Source organism: Pipra filicauda, unplaced genomic scaffold (assembly GCF_003945595.2).
Source record: "Pipra filicauda isolate LSUMZ 115617 unplaced genomic scaffold, ASM394559v2 scaffold113_size4260070_pilon, whole genome shotgun sequence".
Taxonomy (NCBI): domain Eukaryota; kingdom Metazoa; phylum Chordata; class Aves; order Passeriformes; family Pipridae; genus Pipra; species Pipra filicauda.
Window position 1 is genome coordinate 2494016 of NW_024103585.1, and position 14818 is coordinate 2508833.

Genomic DNA, 14818 nt, shown 5'->3' on the forward strand with positions numbered 1-14818 from the left:
ATAAACTCTGTTTTCATGCTGCAGGCTGTACTGCTCTTGCAGACTGTAACATAATAACCATGGGTTTATTTCAAAACACCTGGAATAAACATGTAAAAGTAAATTGTTGTCCTGGAGCTTCAGGGACATTGTGGAGCACAGAGGAGACTTGAACTGAGCTCTGGTGTAGGCTGTATGCAGCAGACCTTGTTCCTGATCTCAAGGCCGGAGAAAACAGTCCCTAACAACTTCCTGAGTTGAAGATATAGGTAACAACTTCTGGTAAATTTATCAAGCATACAGGTAATTGGTGTGTCTTTTGCCAGTGTTGTTTTTTGGGAACAGAAACATTTAGTTAGGGTTGAAGACAATGTGCTGAGTCCTACAGTGAGAAATTCAGGCCTTATTTGTGCCTCTCCTTTCCTGCTGAAAGAGTTAGCTCATTGCAACTGGGCTAACAAACTGCTTATGTAGAAAAGGCATTTCTGCTTTTTTGGATAATATTATTAAGACATTCTATTCCTAAATTGTCAAAAAGGAAAATATTTTATTAAAACAATAGCCTTGATGTGTTTAAACAAAAACACATCCTTGTTTCTGAATCAACTGTTTTCATTTCCTCCAGCAAATATAATCATCTTTCTTTGGCTGTACTTCTGATTCTATGTAGCTTTACACAGAAGCATCTCCTTTGGCTTCTCATCACAATGTTTTTCTTTTGAAAGGTTCTACTATATGGTCTCCATCAAAGTCGTTAGTTCACAAGTATACTTTTTGCACTGTAGTTATGCATACAATTGTGTATTGCTGGTGAAAGTTAAATGGGCAGAACAAGGAACTATAGGATATTCCTGAATGCTAACATTTCAGTCTAAACAGTCCAGGTAGGAGCTATTGTTTTCTTCCCCATCATGTTCACTCTTGTCTACTTTTCATGCTGTGACTTCTATTCAGTCCCTCTTGTCTGAAATGAATGCTGGTGGGTATCACATGAAGTGCAAAGTGACTTCTTTCCACCTGCTGAGTTACAGACTGAATTGAAAAATTCAAAATTCAAGCAATATTCCCTGCTTATACCTTTTTCTATTCAGAAAGATATCTGATTTACTGGAAGTTCAAATATGAGAAGTGAATGTGAAAGTAATACTACAAAAATCAGTATATAACTGATATAACCAAAGAGAATTAGTTTCTCTCTCCACTGTAAAACCTTCAGCACATGTATGTTTCTATAGAAGAACAGCCTTATTGAATCAGGGTTCTTCTAAGCCAGTCAGTCATCTTTCTCCAGCATTGTCCTGCTTGGAGTAAAAGAAGGGTAAGCATATGCAATATTTCCTGTTTCAGACTCCTAACTCTTTGCAGCTCAGAATATGCCTGTTTGATAACCTGGAGTGAGCCTTTGTTTCAGGTACTTGTCCATTGCACCCCTGAACCTCAGTAAGCCCTTTTCACCCTCAACACCTTTGGCAGCAAATTCTACAACTTGGCCTCCTCTTGCTTGAAGACCTCTTGCTTTGAACTTGACTCATACACATCTCATTTCATGCTCTGTTGCTGTTGGAGACATAAAGGAGAGAAAAGAAAAATCCTGTTCTGTCTTCTCTTTGCAATTTAAGATTTAACAAATATGAGTGAACAGTGTAACGATTACACTGGATGGATGTTTTCTGCTAGTTCCTTATCCTTTTCTGGTGATTCCCAAAGATGCTGATTGGCTTCTTTGACTGCTACTGAACAGGACAGTTTTGTGGAATTATCCATCATAACACCAAGATCTCCATTCTGAATAACAACTGATTTTTCCTTACATTTATCTATGTTGATTATTGATTTCTGTTTTATTGCTGCCTGATTTCATGAGGTCTTTCTGGAATTCCACACTATGCCATATAACTATAATTACAATTACATTTGCTATCACCTCAGTTCTTAGCTGTTAGCCACGTCATTTATGAATAATCTGAAATAGCACAGGTCTCGGTACAGATCTCTGCGAGATCTGTACAGATCAGTACAGAACTCTGCTGGTAACATACCTTCACAGCATGGACTCACCACTCCAGTTTTAAATATAAATGTAAGGACTTTTACTCACTGGCTGCTTAATTGCCTTTAAAAGCTTTTGATTAGGAACTCTGACAAAAGAGCTTTGGAAATCCAGGTACCTCATATGAGTCAGGTCACACCCACCTGTTTTTGATCCCTTTAGAGAACTTCAAGATCAGAAGGTAAGATTTCTCTGTCTCATGGCTTTAAAGCCATACAGACTTCACAGTAGGTAATATTAACCCGTTTTTTCTTTACTTTTATTCTTAAATAAAAGGTTATTATAGTTCCTTATATTACAGTTCCTTTAATTTTTTGAGATGTATGTAGAACTTCCTGGCCTGTAGTTCCCCCTACATTCCCTGGAGACTTTTTCTGGTTTTTAAATTGATCTTACGTTCTCCCATTGTGATTCCTTGGGAGGGTGACAGTTCTCAGTGAGAACTTTCACATAACCATAGGTAATTCAGGTTGCCAAGTGGTCCCGGCCACTTACTGCTGTCCATTTTTCTAATATGTTACATAAGGATTTTTTTACTCGCTTTAATTTTTAACAGATTCTGTGCTGAAAATTAAGAATTCTTTTGCTGTGAACAAAGAAGGGTTCCAGCACAGAAGTCCTCTTCATAATAATTTCCTTCATAATGATACAAAAAATTCATTTCCTATCTGCATCATAGCCTTGCCCTCTCTGAGAGCTACTTTTAGATCATTGCCATTATTTGGCCCTGTAGACTCTCTGATAGGGTTCTTGCTTCTGTTATGCTTAGAGGAAATATCTTAAAGTGGAATAAAAGAACATATAAGAGAAATGAAACTATGAAAACTTTGGAGAGTGCTATGAATTCATATATTTCTTTTCATTTTTCAATGTTTTGTGATAAGAACCATTGATTACAATTTTACACTTTGTGTCAAGTGATAGAAGAATGTTCAGAGAAATCACTCCCTTTAAATCTTAAACACGAAACTCTGCAAAAATAAAGAAAATAATATAATTACTTTGCTCTAACTCTTCTAATATTTTTTTTCTGGAACTTCTGGATAGGTATTTCCTTCTCCCCCAACTAACTTAACTCTAAAGTAAGGTTGTCTGTATCTTGATGGTTTCTCCTTCATTTATATTTTTCATAAACAATATCTAATAAGATTTGATCCAAAGTTCCAGAATTAAGTCAGTAGTTTCACCATTTATCTGTACAAGGTCACCATCTGACATGAAAGGTTTTGTCCAGTTGATCTCTTCCCAGAACTGTTATGTTTTTATACGTATAAACTTATATATAAAGTGTTTGAATATCATGTAGCTTTATTCATAGATGGTTTTCCCAAGAAGCCATTGCTAACAGAATTTTGTGGAACATTTTAGTTTTAAGGAGTTAAAAGTGCTTCCTCTTCTGCTGTGCTTCTTATTCACTCTCAACCATACATGTCTGTGTTGTAATGATAGCAGGTGCAAGGTCTTCTTTCACTGTTTTTTATTGGCAGTTGGGTCTTCTGCTTTAATCTTAGATCTGTTCCAGGGCTGTTCAAAAGCCGAAGGAAGAAGCCTGAGATCCCTTACAGTGTGGATCTTTAGGGAAGTGTGTTACATCAGAAGTTATATAACATCAGGCTACCGTTCTCTTTCGTTTTTGATACAGCATCCAGAGACTTAACAAGAGTCTTTTGATTGTGTAGTTTGTCTCGGTTTTCTATCAGTCCTCTGTTATGGAAATAGTGAGAGTAGATTTCTCATACTCAAACCCATGTTTTTATTCAGAATTTGGTTATCAGTCACCATTTCACCAGAACAATGGAATGAGAAAATATACCTTTTAGGATTGAAATTCTCTGTGAGCATGTCCTTCTAAACGGGAAGCAGTTTTCTCTCAAAACTGGAAAAACTAGTAGATCCTTGGACACTTATATCCCTCTTCTTGAAGTGAACATAATCTTCCCTTTTTCTGAGGCCTGTTGGGCAATGCTGAGAATAGAAATTTTTCACTAGGTCTTTCAGTTTTATGTACTGCCCTGTGCCAAGCATCTTGCATCATCCAGTTCATCCTTCATTTTTGGAAGCTGATTGTCTCCAAAGTATATGGAGCACTGAGGAAGGTAAACCTTTAGTTTAATCTGTATTCTCCTTTTTATATGGTTTACTTATAAGCATCACACCCCCAAGCCTCTGATGTGAGACCTCTCTAAATAGTTGCATTTGGAATAACTAGTTTGAATTACGGGGCTTTTTTTATGGATGTTGTTCAATTAGTGACATGCCTTTTCATATATTACTCTTGTAAATAGCCACAAGAAAGTTGTCAGTACGGTTCTCTTGTGTCCAAAGCTGGTAGCAAAGCCCTTCACCGAGTTGCAGGTACCAAGTGAAGCCGTGTTGTCTTCCCCTTTGGTTAAAGAAAGGCTCCTGTCCTGTGTTGGAAAGTGTTCCTAGATATAATAATGTTATAATAAAATGTGTCATTCCCTACAATGTTAACAAAAGCACATTTTTCAACATACCAAAACAAATCTGCTGCTGTAAAGCCTCATTGAAAATGTCAGTAGAAAATAAAACATCATTCACACGTTAATAAGGAGTATCATAACAAAGTTCTGCGTATTTAAGGTGGTACTTGCCATCTTAGGCAATGAAAGAACAGCTAATGCTATTACTTACTCTTACTTTCTCTAAATATTATACCATGTTTTGTCATTAGTTTTATCTGATTACTGCCTATACATACCCTTATAGACTGGGTAAAACGATATTATATTAGCACATGCGTTGCTTTTCAGTAGAAGGGTACTAACGAATTATACCTAAAATATAACTGCATAAAACATTATTAAAATTAACCCGATTTATCACTGCAATCTGTTTTAGTGGCCTTCAGAATTGGTCTCTTTCATTCAGTTGTGAAAAAAGGGTATGACCCGTAAGCAGATGTAGGAGCAGCCTGAGAAATGCATACAGAAGAAGACTCTATTGTGCCATTTTTTGGTCAGAATGTTTGAAGAATAATCAATATAAACAACAAAATGCTTGGTCTTCAAGTGTCTGCTGGTTAAAGCTATGTTTAAATGCCATGGGATAAGGTGCTCTCTTCATTTTCAGTTAAAAAGACTTCTGCTCTGCCTGCTTCTAAGCTGATAGTGTAAATCCTCGTTCTTAGATTTCTCTAACATAAACTGTAGACTCTGCAAAAGCCTTAATTAATACAGTTGCATTTTAAAGGAAAATTTCAATATTAAAGTCCTTGAATATTAAAGTCCTATAAATAGATAATAAAAATTCGACATCAAAATTCTAAACAATTAAATCTTTGGTTTACTAAGAAAGAAGCAGCCAAACTTTTGTCTTGCTAATTTGAAACTTGTCACTGTTCTTTCATTTGATTGTGTGTCCTGCTGAATTTAAAAACAAGCACTCTTGGAAACCACTGCAGTCTTCTAAAACTGTTTGTTTCTAGGAGAAAAGATGCCATTTAAGTTTAGTTTTGTTTTTTCTACACCCTTGAAATGTAGTTTATTACAGAAATGTCTTGAAGTAAGACCTTGGCTGAAGTATTTTTTATTTTGTTTTATTCTATTTGTTTTCTTTTATTTTTCATCCTGATTTCTCATATTTGGCAAATTTTTTTTTGGTCAGCCTTACTGTTCTTATCTGAGTGTGTATGTTAGAATATCAATCTGTGAATTGCTCTCCTCGTGAAAGACCAAAGTGATGGTCTATGTGTTTAATGAGGAAAGCTCATTGAAAAGACTTCCAACTTTTTTAAAATATATAAAGTTGCAAAAAAGTACCAGTATCAACAATGTTCCTGAGTACAAAAGTCAGCCATACTCGGCTAGTATTTCCAAGTCTGTCTCAACAAAGCAGTTTTGCTTAAAGTAACAATTCTCTCTCTGAGAGGCCACTAGGAGAAGCTGTTTCCAAAGTTGAGGGCTGGAAACAATCTGTAGTCAACCCAGTGTCCATCATATCTAATTCCTGTTGGAACTGAAATAGAATCTCAAATGCCATAGGTATTCACAAGAATCTTAATCATACTATGCATAAAGTAACCTCTGCAAATTGTTGTAGGTTTTAACACTTGTCTATAGTTAAATAACACTAGAGGGTACTCCAAGCCTTAAAGGATTATATCAAATGAGGAAAAACAGTCAGTTTCAAGAAAAAAACCAAAATCCACCACCAAATCACTCATCTTCTCTAGAGTAACTGCTGTCAGGCCAGCAATCTTGCAATATTTTCACAGTAAAAATTTGTTTTAAAATTTTGGTCAACCATTATTTTTCTTTATTATTTAAGTGGCTTATGGTCAGACAACTATTTTCCACTTGAATTTACTAGCTCTAGTTCGTGAGGTATTTATTTCAAATCTCTTTTGATATTTAAGTCTTTGTGAATTAAACAATTTGACTTGTGACCAGAGATAACATTACATCTGTGCCAGTTAGACTGTGATCTAAGCAGACAAGACAGGCCAATCCAAATCCAATTGACAGAGTTCTCAAAAAATGGAAAACTAATATAAGTGAGAGAGAGAGAAGCCTACTCAGGTTTTGAGTGTTCACTGTTCCACCGAGTTCTCTAATCCTAAAAATAGTTGTGAACAATAAGGAGTAGAAAGAGTGTGGAGGAAAGGAAAATCCACTCTCTCTTTACCTTCTTGAGAAAATGATGTTAAAATGAAAACGCTTCTTAAGACAGTACATCACTTTTCTTGACCACGTTCTTGTAAGAGGAGTCCCAGGCTGCAACAAGAAAGCTTAGCGCTGGTTTTGAATTGAAAAAAATCAAGTCCAAACCAGTATTCATAACATTGGGATAGCATAACATTTGTTGTTGCTTTTAGTTGCAAAATCGTTCTTGCATAGTTTATGGATGACCTAAACTTTTGCAAACCAAGTCACTGCTTGAGTCTGATTTTCTTGGCAGACACAGTAATTCATAAATAAAAATAGCTAGCTCAAACCACTGTTATTTATTTTATCCAGTCTTCAAAGTAATTAAAGAAAAAAGATTATTAAATTAGTGAGAATTTTGAAACTACTTATCTGTTTTTTCTATCTCCGCTCATCTCAGAGTCAGATACTTTTTTTTCCATGGATTCTTTTTTTATCAGTAGTAGATAGATGTTCCCAAAAGTAGAAAAAAGTATCACCAGCACAGTATGTCTCAGAATTGTGTTGCAAAAATGCATTTTTATATTGTTCTTGTTGCAATAAACTTGCAACAAGAAGAAGCAAAGTTATGATTCAGAGTTCATGCTATTTTCTAAAAGCACATTTTCAAGAGATGAATTTTTCAGTAGTATAGATGGTACAGTTTTCTAACACCTTTTTGTCTTGTCCTTCTTTTCTTCTGGGACATCTGCTTCTATGCAAACATCCACTGAAAATATATTTAGCAGTTCTGAAAATTTTAGTTGTTGTCAGCAAGGTTCTTTATGACAACAAACTCAGTGAAGTGACAGGTCCCTGGTACATAGTGGTCCTAGCCTTAGTGCAGGTTGACAGATATGACATCCTACTGGCTCACCTTTTTCACTTACTGTTATCTGAAGCCCTAGGTCTTTTCTGACATATATATGACATGCCTCAGTGAGGCTTAATATGACAGAACTATTTGCTTTATCACTCCAGAGCACGATCTCTCCTGACAATAAAATCAGACAGTGCAATTTACTTAAATTTTAGCTCATTCCATCTGTCAGAAGGCTGAGGTAAAGTATCCTGGCATCCATCAAAAGAGAAAAGATAAGTTTTTTGCTCTTTCACATCAAATTTATACAATGGTGTATTGATGTGCCTGGTTACTCCTATCCCCACCATATCTAATTTTTTATTGTTGTCTGCACAATAATTTAAGGAATCCAGGCATTCTTCCCACCTTGACTTGACAGGTCACAAATATAAGGGATTTAAAGGGTGAGAGAATTGTTTATGTCATGACCAGGTAGCAACTTATCCCTCCCAGATTTAAGTATAGTGCAGAAAGTTAAAGTAACCATTTAGGAAAAAGATATTAATAGAATCCTAGAATGATTCTTGGAACATTCACAAAACTTTGTCTTTCTTCATGTCATCTTACTACAATTTTCTCTAGAAACATTGAAATAGTTTTGGAGGCTCTGAAGAAGATACAGTGCAGATCCACTCCTAGTGTCAGGGTCAGAAACTCAGGAGGGAAGCGGTAGCTGATTTGTTACCCTGCAGCCGAAAGTTAAGACAGTAATAACAGGAAGTTTTGAAATACTTCTTTTTAAAGTGTGTTGTATGTGGGGAAATTGTGATTGTATGGCAAAAATACCATTTGGGGACAGTGTATTTAACATTTTTTACTTTTGTCATCATTTTAATAACACCTTTAGGCTAAGACTTTAGACTAATTGTATGCTTAACATGCGTATCACAGGGTTTATTTTTAATTATTGGGACTTAAATCTGATGTTTGAAAAAATGCCACTTCTTTTGTTTTTTAAAGACTTTTTTGTTGCATCTTTATTGCTGTATCTATATGGAACTCTTGATTACAGGATGCCATTTGTCAGTATAGGATGAGGAATCAAAATCCATGCTCACCATACAGGGGGCTTCCTAAGCGTTGCCTGCTATGGCTGTTCTCACAATAGTTTCCCTCCCACCTTTGTTTTAGAATCACTTTCAGCCATATTGTTCCTCTCGGAAAATATATGGAAGATTCAAAGAGTTAATCTACCATGCCAGTAGTACTAATTTTCTTGGGAAGGGATATTGTCTACCTTTTGGAATTATTTGGGAGAGATATATGTTCCCTTGTGTTCATATTGGGATCAGATAGAAACTTCGGACTTGAATTTAAAAGTTCAGCTCAAAGGTTCAATTCTTTGTCTAGTTGCAGTCTGCTCTTTAACAATACTCACAAGTAACTGCTTATCGTTCAAGGTAAGCGCATGTGTTAAATGAAAGCTTTAGAAATAAAGATCATTGTTCAAAGAGGAATCAGCATGAAGACATATCAACAATTATTAAATATTTAATATTACAGGCCAGATGGAATTGGAACAGTATCTGTTGAAGAGAAAGAAAGGTTTGAGGAAATTAAGGATAGACTTTCCTCCCTTTTGGAAAACCAAATAAGCCATTTCAGGTGAGTGTGTAATTTATTCAATGAATGCTAAGATTTTTTCTGGAAGAATTTTCTCACGGTGTTCAATTTTGGTCTTGAACAAGTAGAGTGAATATAAAATAGTCTACCTGCAAAGAAATTTTCAATAGATTAATATGGAATAATTTATTTACACGAGTGTTTGTACTTAAAATTTGTGTATCGTGTGAGTTGTATTTTTTATGCTAGAAAAGATTGTGCAAGAATATAGGCCTTGTTTTTGTTGATGCTTTTAAACTTGAAACTTTGTGTAACTAACAAAGAAAATTGTCTGAATGACAGTGACTAAGACATAACTATTTCTGGATTACTATGGATCAGAAAAATCATATGAGTAGAGAACAACTTTGATAGCAGCTAAAAATTTTCTTGATATCTAATGTAATTTTCTTGGTTTCATGATGTACTTATCTTTACTAAATCAGCTCAGGGCCATCATCCTCACTAAAGTGTGTCATACTAAGGACTGTTAATACCAGTAAAAGATGTTTAGGGAAGGACTACAAGAAGCAGAGCAAACATTGGATTTCCTGCTAATTTTGTAACAATTGATGGTTTATGGAGCTTTGCATAGAAATGGCACGTAGACCACCGTTAGTTTATCACACTAAGCCAACCTATCTGCCACTATTCTGTCAATCTAATCCTTGTTTAGACTGTTTGTAGAAATTTTTATCTCTGTATCGCCTTATGACAACCAGTTCCATGGTTTAAATAGTGCTGTGTGAAACAGCTTGCTTTCTTTAGGCATGGTTGGCTATGAGCTTTTTGAATGCCCCTCTGGTTTGATGAGGTAAATGCCATGTTTTCACTGGCATCATAGGTCGCTGGGGCTTTTTTTGAGCATAGAGTACACAGCTGTCTTCACTTGGGACTTCATATCTATATTAAACTAAAGAGAGTTAGAATTCTTCTCAGAGAGTATTCCTTTTGGGAAAAGAAAGATCCTTCCTTTCCTTTAAAGATTCTTCCCTGACACGTTTTCTTTTTCCTGCCTTCCATGGGAGTAAAGAGCTCTTGCAAGAGAAGCAATACAGAGCTGCGTAGGACAGACTGCCTCCTACATTCAAACTTTCGCATGCATGAGACAAATTACAAAATGTACGATAATGTCTAAATAATCTTTTGAGCTGGAACAAATAGAAAACCCCATCACATCTTCTAGCATACACATTAGAGTTATGTCGATGAGCTTGACCTACATCAGTGACCATAGAATCTTTCTGCATCAGTCTTGGTGGATTTTGAGCAAATTTAGACATCATTAGAAACTCCTCAAGAGCAATTAAATATGTCATTCAAAGACAAATGCCTCCATCCTTCAGAGCACTCTAAAGTTTGCCTTAAAATCCTGTTTAATCAATACAGACAAACAGTGCTCTGCCAACTGAAGAACAATTGCTATTTCTTTCTGTGAACAAATGTTAGAAATAAAAAAAAAATTAAGCGAAATGTCTGGACTTAAACAAGGATACCAGCAGAATAACTGAAGAAAGAAGAATAGATAGTGCCCTAGAATCTGAATTTATAAAGCATATAGAGTCACAATATAGGACAACCTGATAAAGCATTGGAAATAGTATTTTAAATAAAACATTGACTCGAGAAATGTAAAAAGATCACCACTATCAATTAACAAATAATAACCTTATCTGTGAGATTGCTTTCTTAAGAAAACATTGTACTAAAACAACTCCATTTTTCATTCCGTCAAAATTTCTGTGATAACTGTGAAGTGCAGAATATTTTGAAAAATACATTCAGCAGTAAATATTTATGCAAAGTATGCACTGAATTTCTCTATTTTGGCCGTACTGTTCTAGAATGCCCTGTATTCCTCATCATCAGACAGCCCCACCATCTCCCAGGCTGGCTTCCTGCTTCCACTGTCCTTTTTACTGTCAGTTGGAGCAGCCATGCTGTTGACACGTGCTCTAGAATATTTCAGAGACTTTCATGTCCTCCATGTTCAGATAGGTTTTACAGTTTTTAAATGCCAGATTCTCTACAGTAACCTCTTTATCATCCTCATGGATTCACGGATGGGGGATGTTGGTTGGTTGGTTTATTTTTAGCACTTTGATTTCTTAATTGTGGTATGCATTTGACTTGAGCTCCTACTTTTTTGAATTTTCCCACAGGCTGCTTGGAGGTTTCTTGCTTTTTTGATTGCACCTCTATGGTTTTTGCCTTCATTTTTCAAGTTTTTCATTTTTTCATAGTTCCTATTCTTGAAATTGTATATACATGTACTAAACGTACACGTACTGAATTTTCTTGACCTGTTCTCTTTTACTACTCTATTAAATTTTATTGTATTACCATCATTAGTACAGAGCACCTCTTCTCTTGTGCATCTCTCAAACTATGTTCTCTTTGCATTTGAGATGAAATCCGTAACAGTATCTTTTCTTGTGAATCTTAAATTAGCTGTCCAAGGAAGCAATTCAAATCTGTGTCCCAAAATATTGTCATTATATCTTGTCCTAGCAAGATATCAGTCAAGTGCATATTTCTAGAGTCAAAATGTTGAATTTGGAGCTCCTGTCATCTCACTTGACATTTCCTAATCACGCTGATCATCCTAATTAGTGTGTCAGTGGCACAGACTTTCAAGAATCATCAGCACGCTTTTTTTTTTCCTGTAATATGTCAGAATTTTTCCTAAGCTTTGCCCCCCCTCCATTGCTTAGCATTTCATGAACTGGTCAGCTGTCATGGACAGTTTAACTGCAGAGTGTGCATCTCTTCTTGCCTTTTCAGAGGTGCACTGAACATTTGCTATGTCCACCTAAGTCACTAGGTAACACCCATCAGAAAAAGATGCTCTTCCATGCCTGCCAACTGACCCACACATAGGGGAGTTTTAATACTCCCCTATGGCCTTTTTAATTTTCATTTTTGTTGATCTCAGCCTGGCTTCATTATGACTAAGATGCAGTCAGCCCACCCCATGCTGGTGGCTGTCATCTGAACTATTTCCCAGTTCTTAAGGTTCTTACACCTTTCCTCTCTGTCACCTTACCTACTGTCACCACTGAGATCTCAGTTCTCTGCCTGACTCTCAGGCATCAAATGTGGAAGACACAATATTTCTGAGAAAGCTGTCATGCGTGTCTTGGACTTTAACCTCTCTTGCTTGGCTATGTGAATTCTCTCTCTCTCGTCTTTCCAGAGATAAAAACAAATACTGGAATTCTCGCTACAGGAAATCCTGTTTTGACCTCATTTACAAGGCTTAATTTTGGCTGACCAAAATGTAGATCTAAAATTTACTGGTCTGAATCCTTTTATCATTAAAAAAGATTTGACTAGTGAAAAACCTTAGAATAGGAGGCTACCATTCTCACTGAGTAATATTAAGAAAAAAATAATCTCAGCAAAGTAAAAAATCCTTTTTTCAATTGGGGATATCCCAGCAAGATTTTATAGATAGGATTAAGAGAGGTTGCAGTTGCCTGAGCATTGTACTCTCATTGAGCTGCTATATTGGATCGTTCAGTAAACAAAAATAAAAAACAAAGCTATGAATACAATCACTTTTTAATTTACAGAATTTTAGAAGTGGGCATGGTTTAAGTTGTAGCAGATAAAATTTAAGATAACATAAAGTGCTTTTCCAAAGTATTTTAATATAATAGGAAAAAATATGGAATATCAGCCAGCATTTATACTCTCCTATATCTCTAGAAACTAAAATATCTGTCATTTTATTCTTGTCTTGATCCAATATTGAAACAAAGTAAAATATACATAATGATACTTCATAGCTGCAGTAGCAGTCATGGCTACATAAGAAATAGTACCTCTTTCCAGGAAGGTGACAATTAAGCTCATCAGAGACCTTTAAATATCCTTCCTAATTGAGAAATTGGAAGTAATGCTCTTTGCCTTTTTGGAGTTTTTTTCTGTATTTAGGCCTGAGATGCTGATGGGCTGATACTGCTGTACTATGTATGTACTCCATGGTAGACTACTGAAGAGCCTTTCTACTTTTATTAGTATTTGGTGTATGGGAGTGGTCTGCTAACATAATTTAATGCAAGTTTTGTACAGTTACATCTCAAACTAACTTTGTAACACAGGTTTTATAATTCCAATTTTTTTTTAATATATTTTTACTTTTTAAGATACTGTTTCCCTTTTGGACGCCCTGAAGGAGCTTTAAAAGCCACACTTTCATTACTTGAAAGGGTAAGTTTGAGAACATTTTTTAAATTCTGCGTGACTGCTGAGCCTGCACTTTTCTTTTGCCTTCAGATTGTTGAAAGCAGACTCATGTCTTCTCAGATATTTTACTACTGGTTTTAACTGCTCTCTGAAAGGTTCATTTTTTTCTTTCTCAATGTCTTCCACAGAGGCAAACAGCTTTTTTCTGCAAGGCTTATTTACTAGACTTTCACTTCAAGCCACTGTATAGACACTGTTTCTATTTAATTTAATGCTTACACAGCATTACCTCTAAAGTAGTACAAGTCTACTCTACAGCCCTCTTTTCCTGCTTTCAATGCCTTCTATGCTGCTGATGTTGTCTGTATTTGTATGTAACATTAAAAAGCTTCTATATAATTCAAATAATATTCCATAAATGCATAAACCGGGTCAATTTCAGAAGCAAAAGCTATATGCAGCAAATCTGATATGGGCAGCTATAAATGTAAACTCCTGCCCAGAAAATCCTCTTGTATTGACTGGAAAGCAGAATACCTCATAATGATAAAAGCATCTCAGTCATCTCTGAGGAAAGAGGACTTTAAATTCCAGCAGAGATTCCAGAGTAATTGTATCAGTAGGCGTCTGATGAAGATATGAATTCAAAAGAAGCTTAGATCCCAAGCTGTGTTGCTTTGCCAAAATCTGAGAGGTTTGGTCCTAGAAAGTATTAGTTATTCTGCACTGCAGAACACTCCATGGATAGAGATTCCGTCTTAGAAAACCTCTGCCATGTTTGAAAAACACATGAAGATTCTGAGTATGTATATTTTATTTCACTTACAATCTCAGTGATTGTAGTGCTGTGTAGATTCCTTTGTGCCATATGAAACATCCATTTCCTCTCACCATTCCTGCTGTTACAAATGGCAATGGTACTATAGCTGGTGCTCAAGCAACACTGCTGTCAGTCTTGACTGAGAATAAATGTATATACCTATATTTGTGGATGCAGAATGAGTAAGAACCATTTTATTTTACCTGTCTTTGAAAATTCTGAAAAAAAATCAGATTCAGAATAAAAGGTTTTGTATAGTGTATATTCATTTGTTGATAACCCAGAATTTATTAATTAAAAGAAAACAAGACAGATAAGCCATATGTGTGTGCAAGTATGGTAGTTCTGTCTTCTTTGCTGCAAGGTCTTCCTAATAGCTTCTCTGTTGCTGAACCGGTTTCTTTTCTACCATGTCCTTCCCCAGACCATATCTCTTGCTCCCCTCATATAACAACAATTTTTAGACATATTGTATGAGGATGTAGCTTGTCTGGGAATCCACCAGAGAAGCATTTTTTAAAGGTTGTGAGTTATCTGAAGTTTTATTATTTACCTTAAAATGTGATAAAAACATATTGAGGTTTTTTTACACCTACCTGTTGAAATTTAATGGATTATAGAATTAAAGGAAAAATGCAAGTGAATTTTTAACAGTATTCCTTTTTTTA

General features: G+C 35.6%; 1 protein-coding gene across 9 annotated transcripts in view; it reads left to right on the plus strand.

Moving 5' to 3' along the window:
* The window catches only part of CADPS2 (calcium dependent secretion activator 2), a 292803-nt gene that overhangs the window by 202708 nt on the left and 75277 nt on the right, over window positions 1-14818 (plus strand). For all 9 annotated transcript variants that reach the window (XM_027720819.2, XM_027720827.2, XM_027720823.2 and 6 more), the window contains 2 exons: window positions 9041-9142; window positions 13291-13354. In XM_027720819.2, the coding sequence (XP_027576620.1) occupies window positions 9041-9142; window positions 13291-13354 (166 nt within the window). The remainder of the gene's footprint in view (window positions 1-9040; window positions 9143-13290; window positions 13355-14818) is intronic.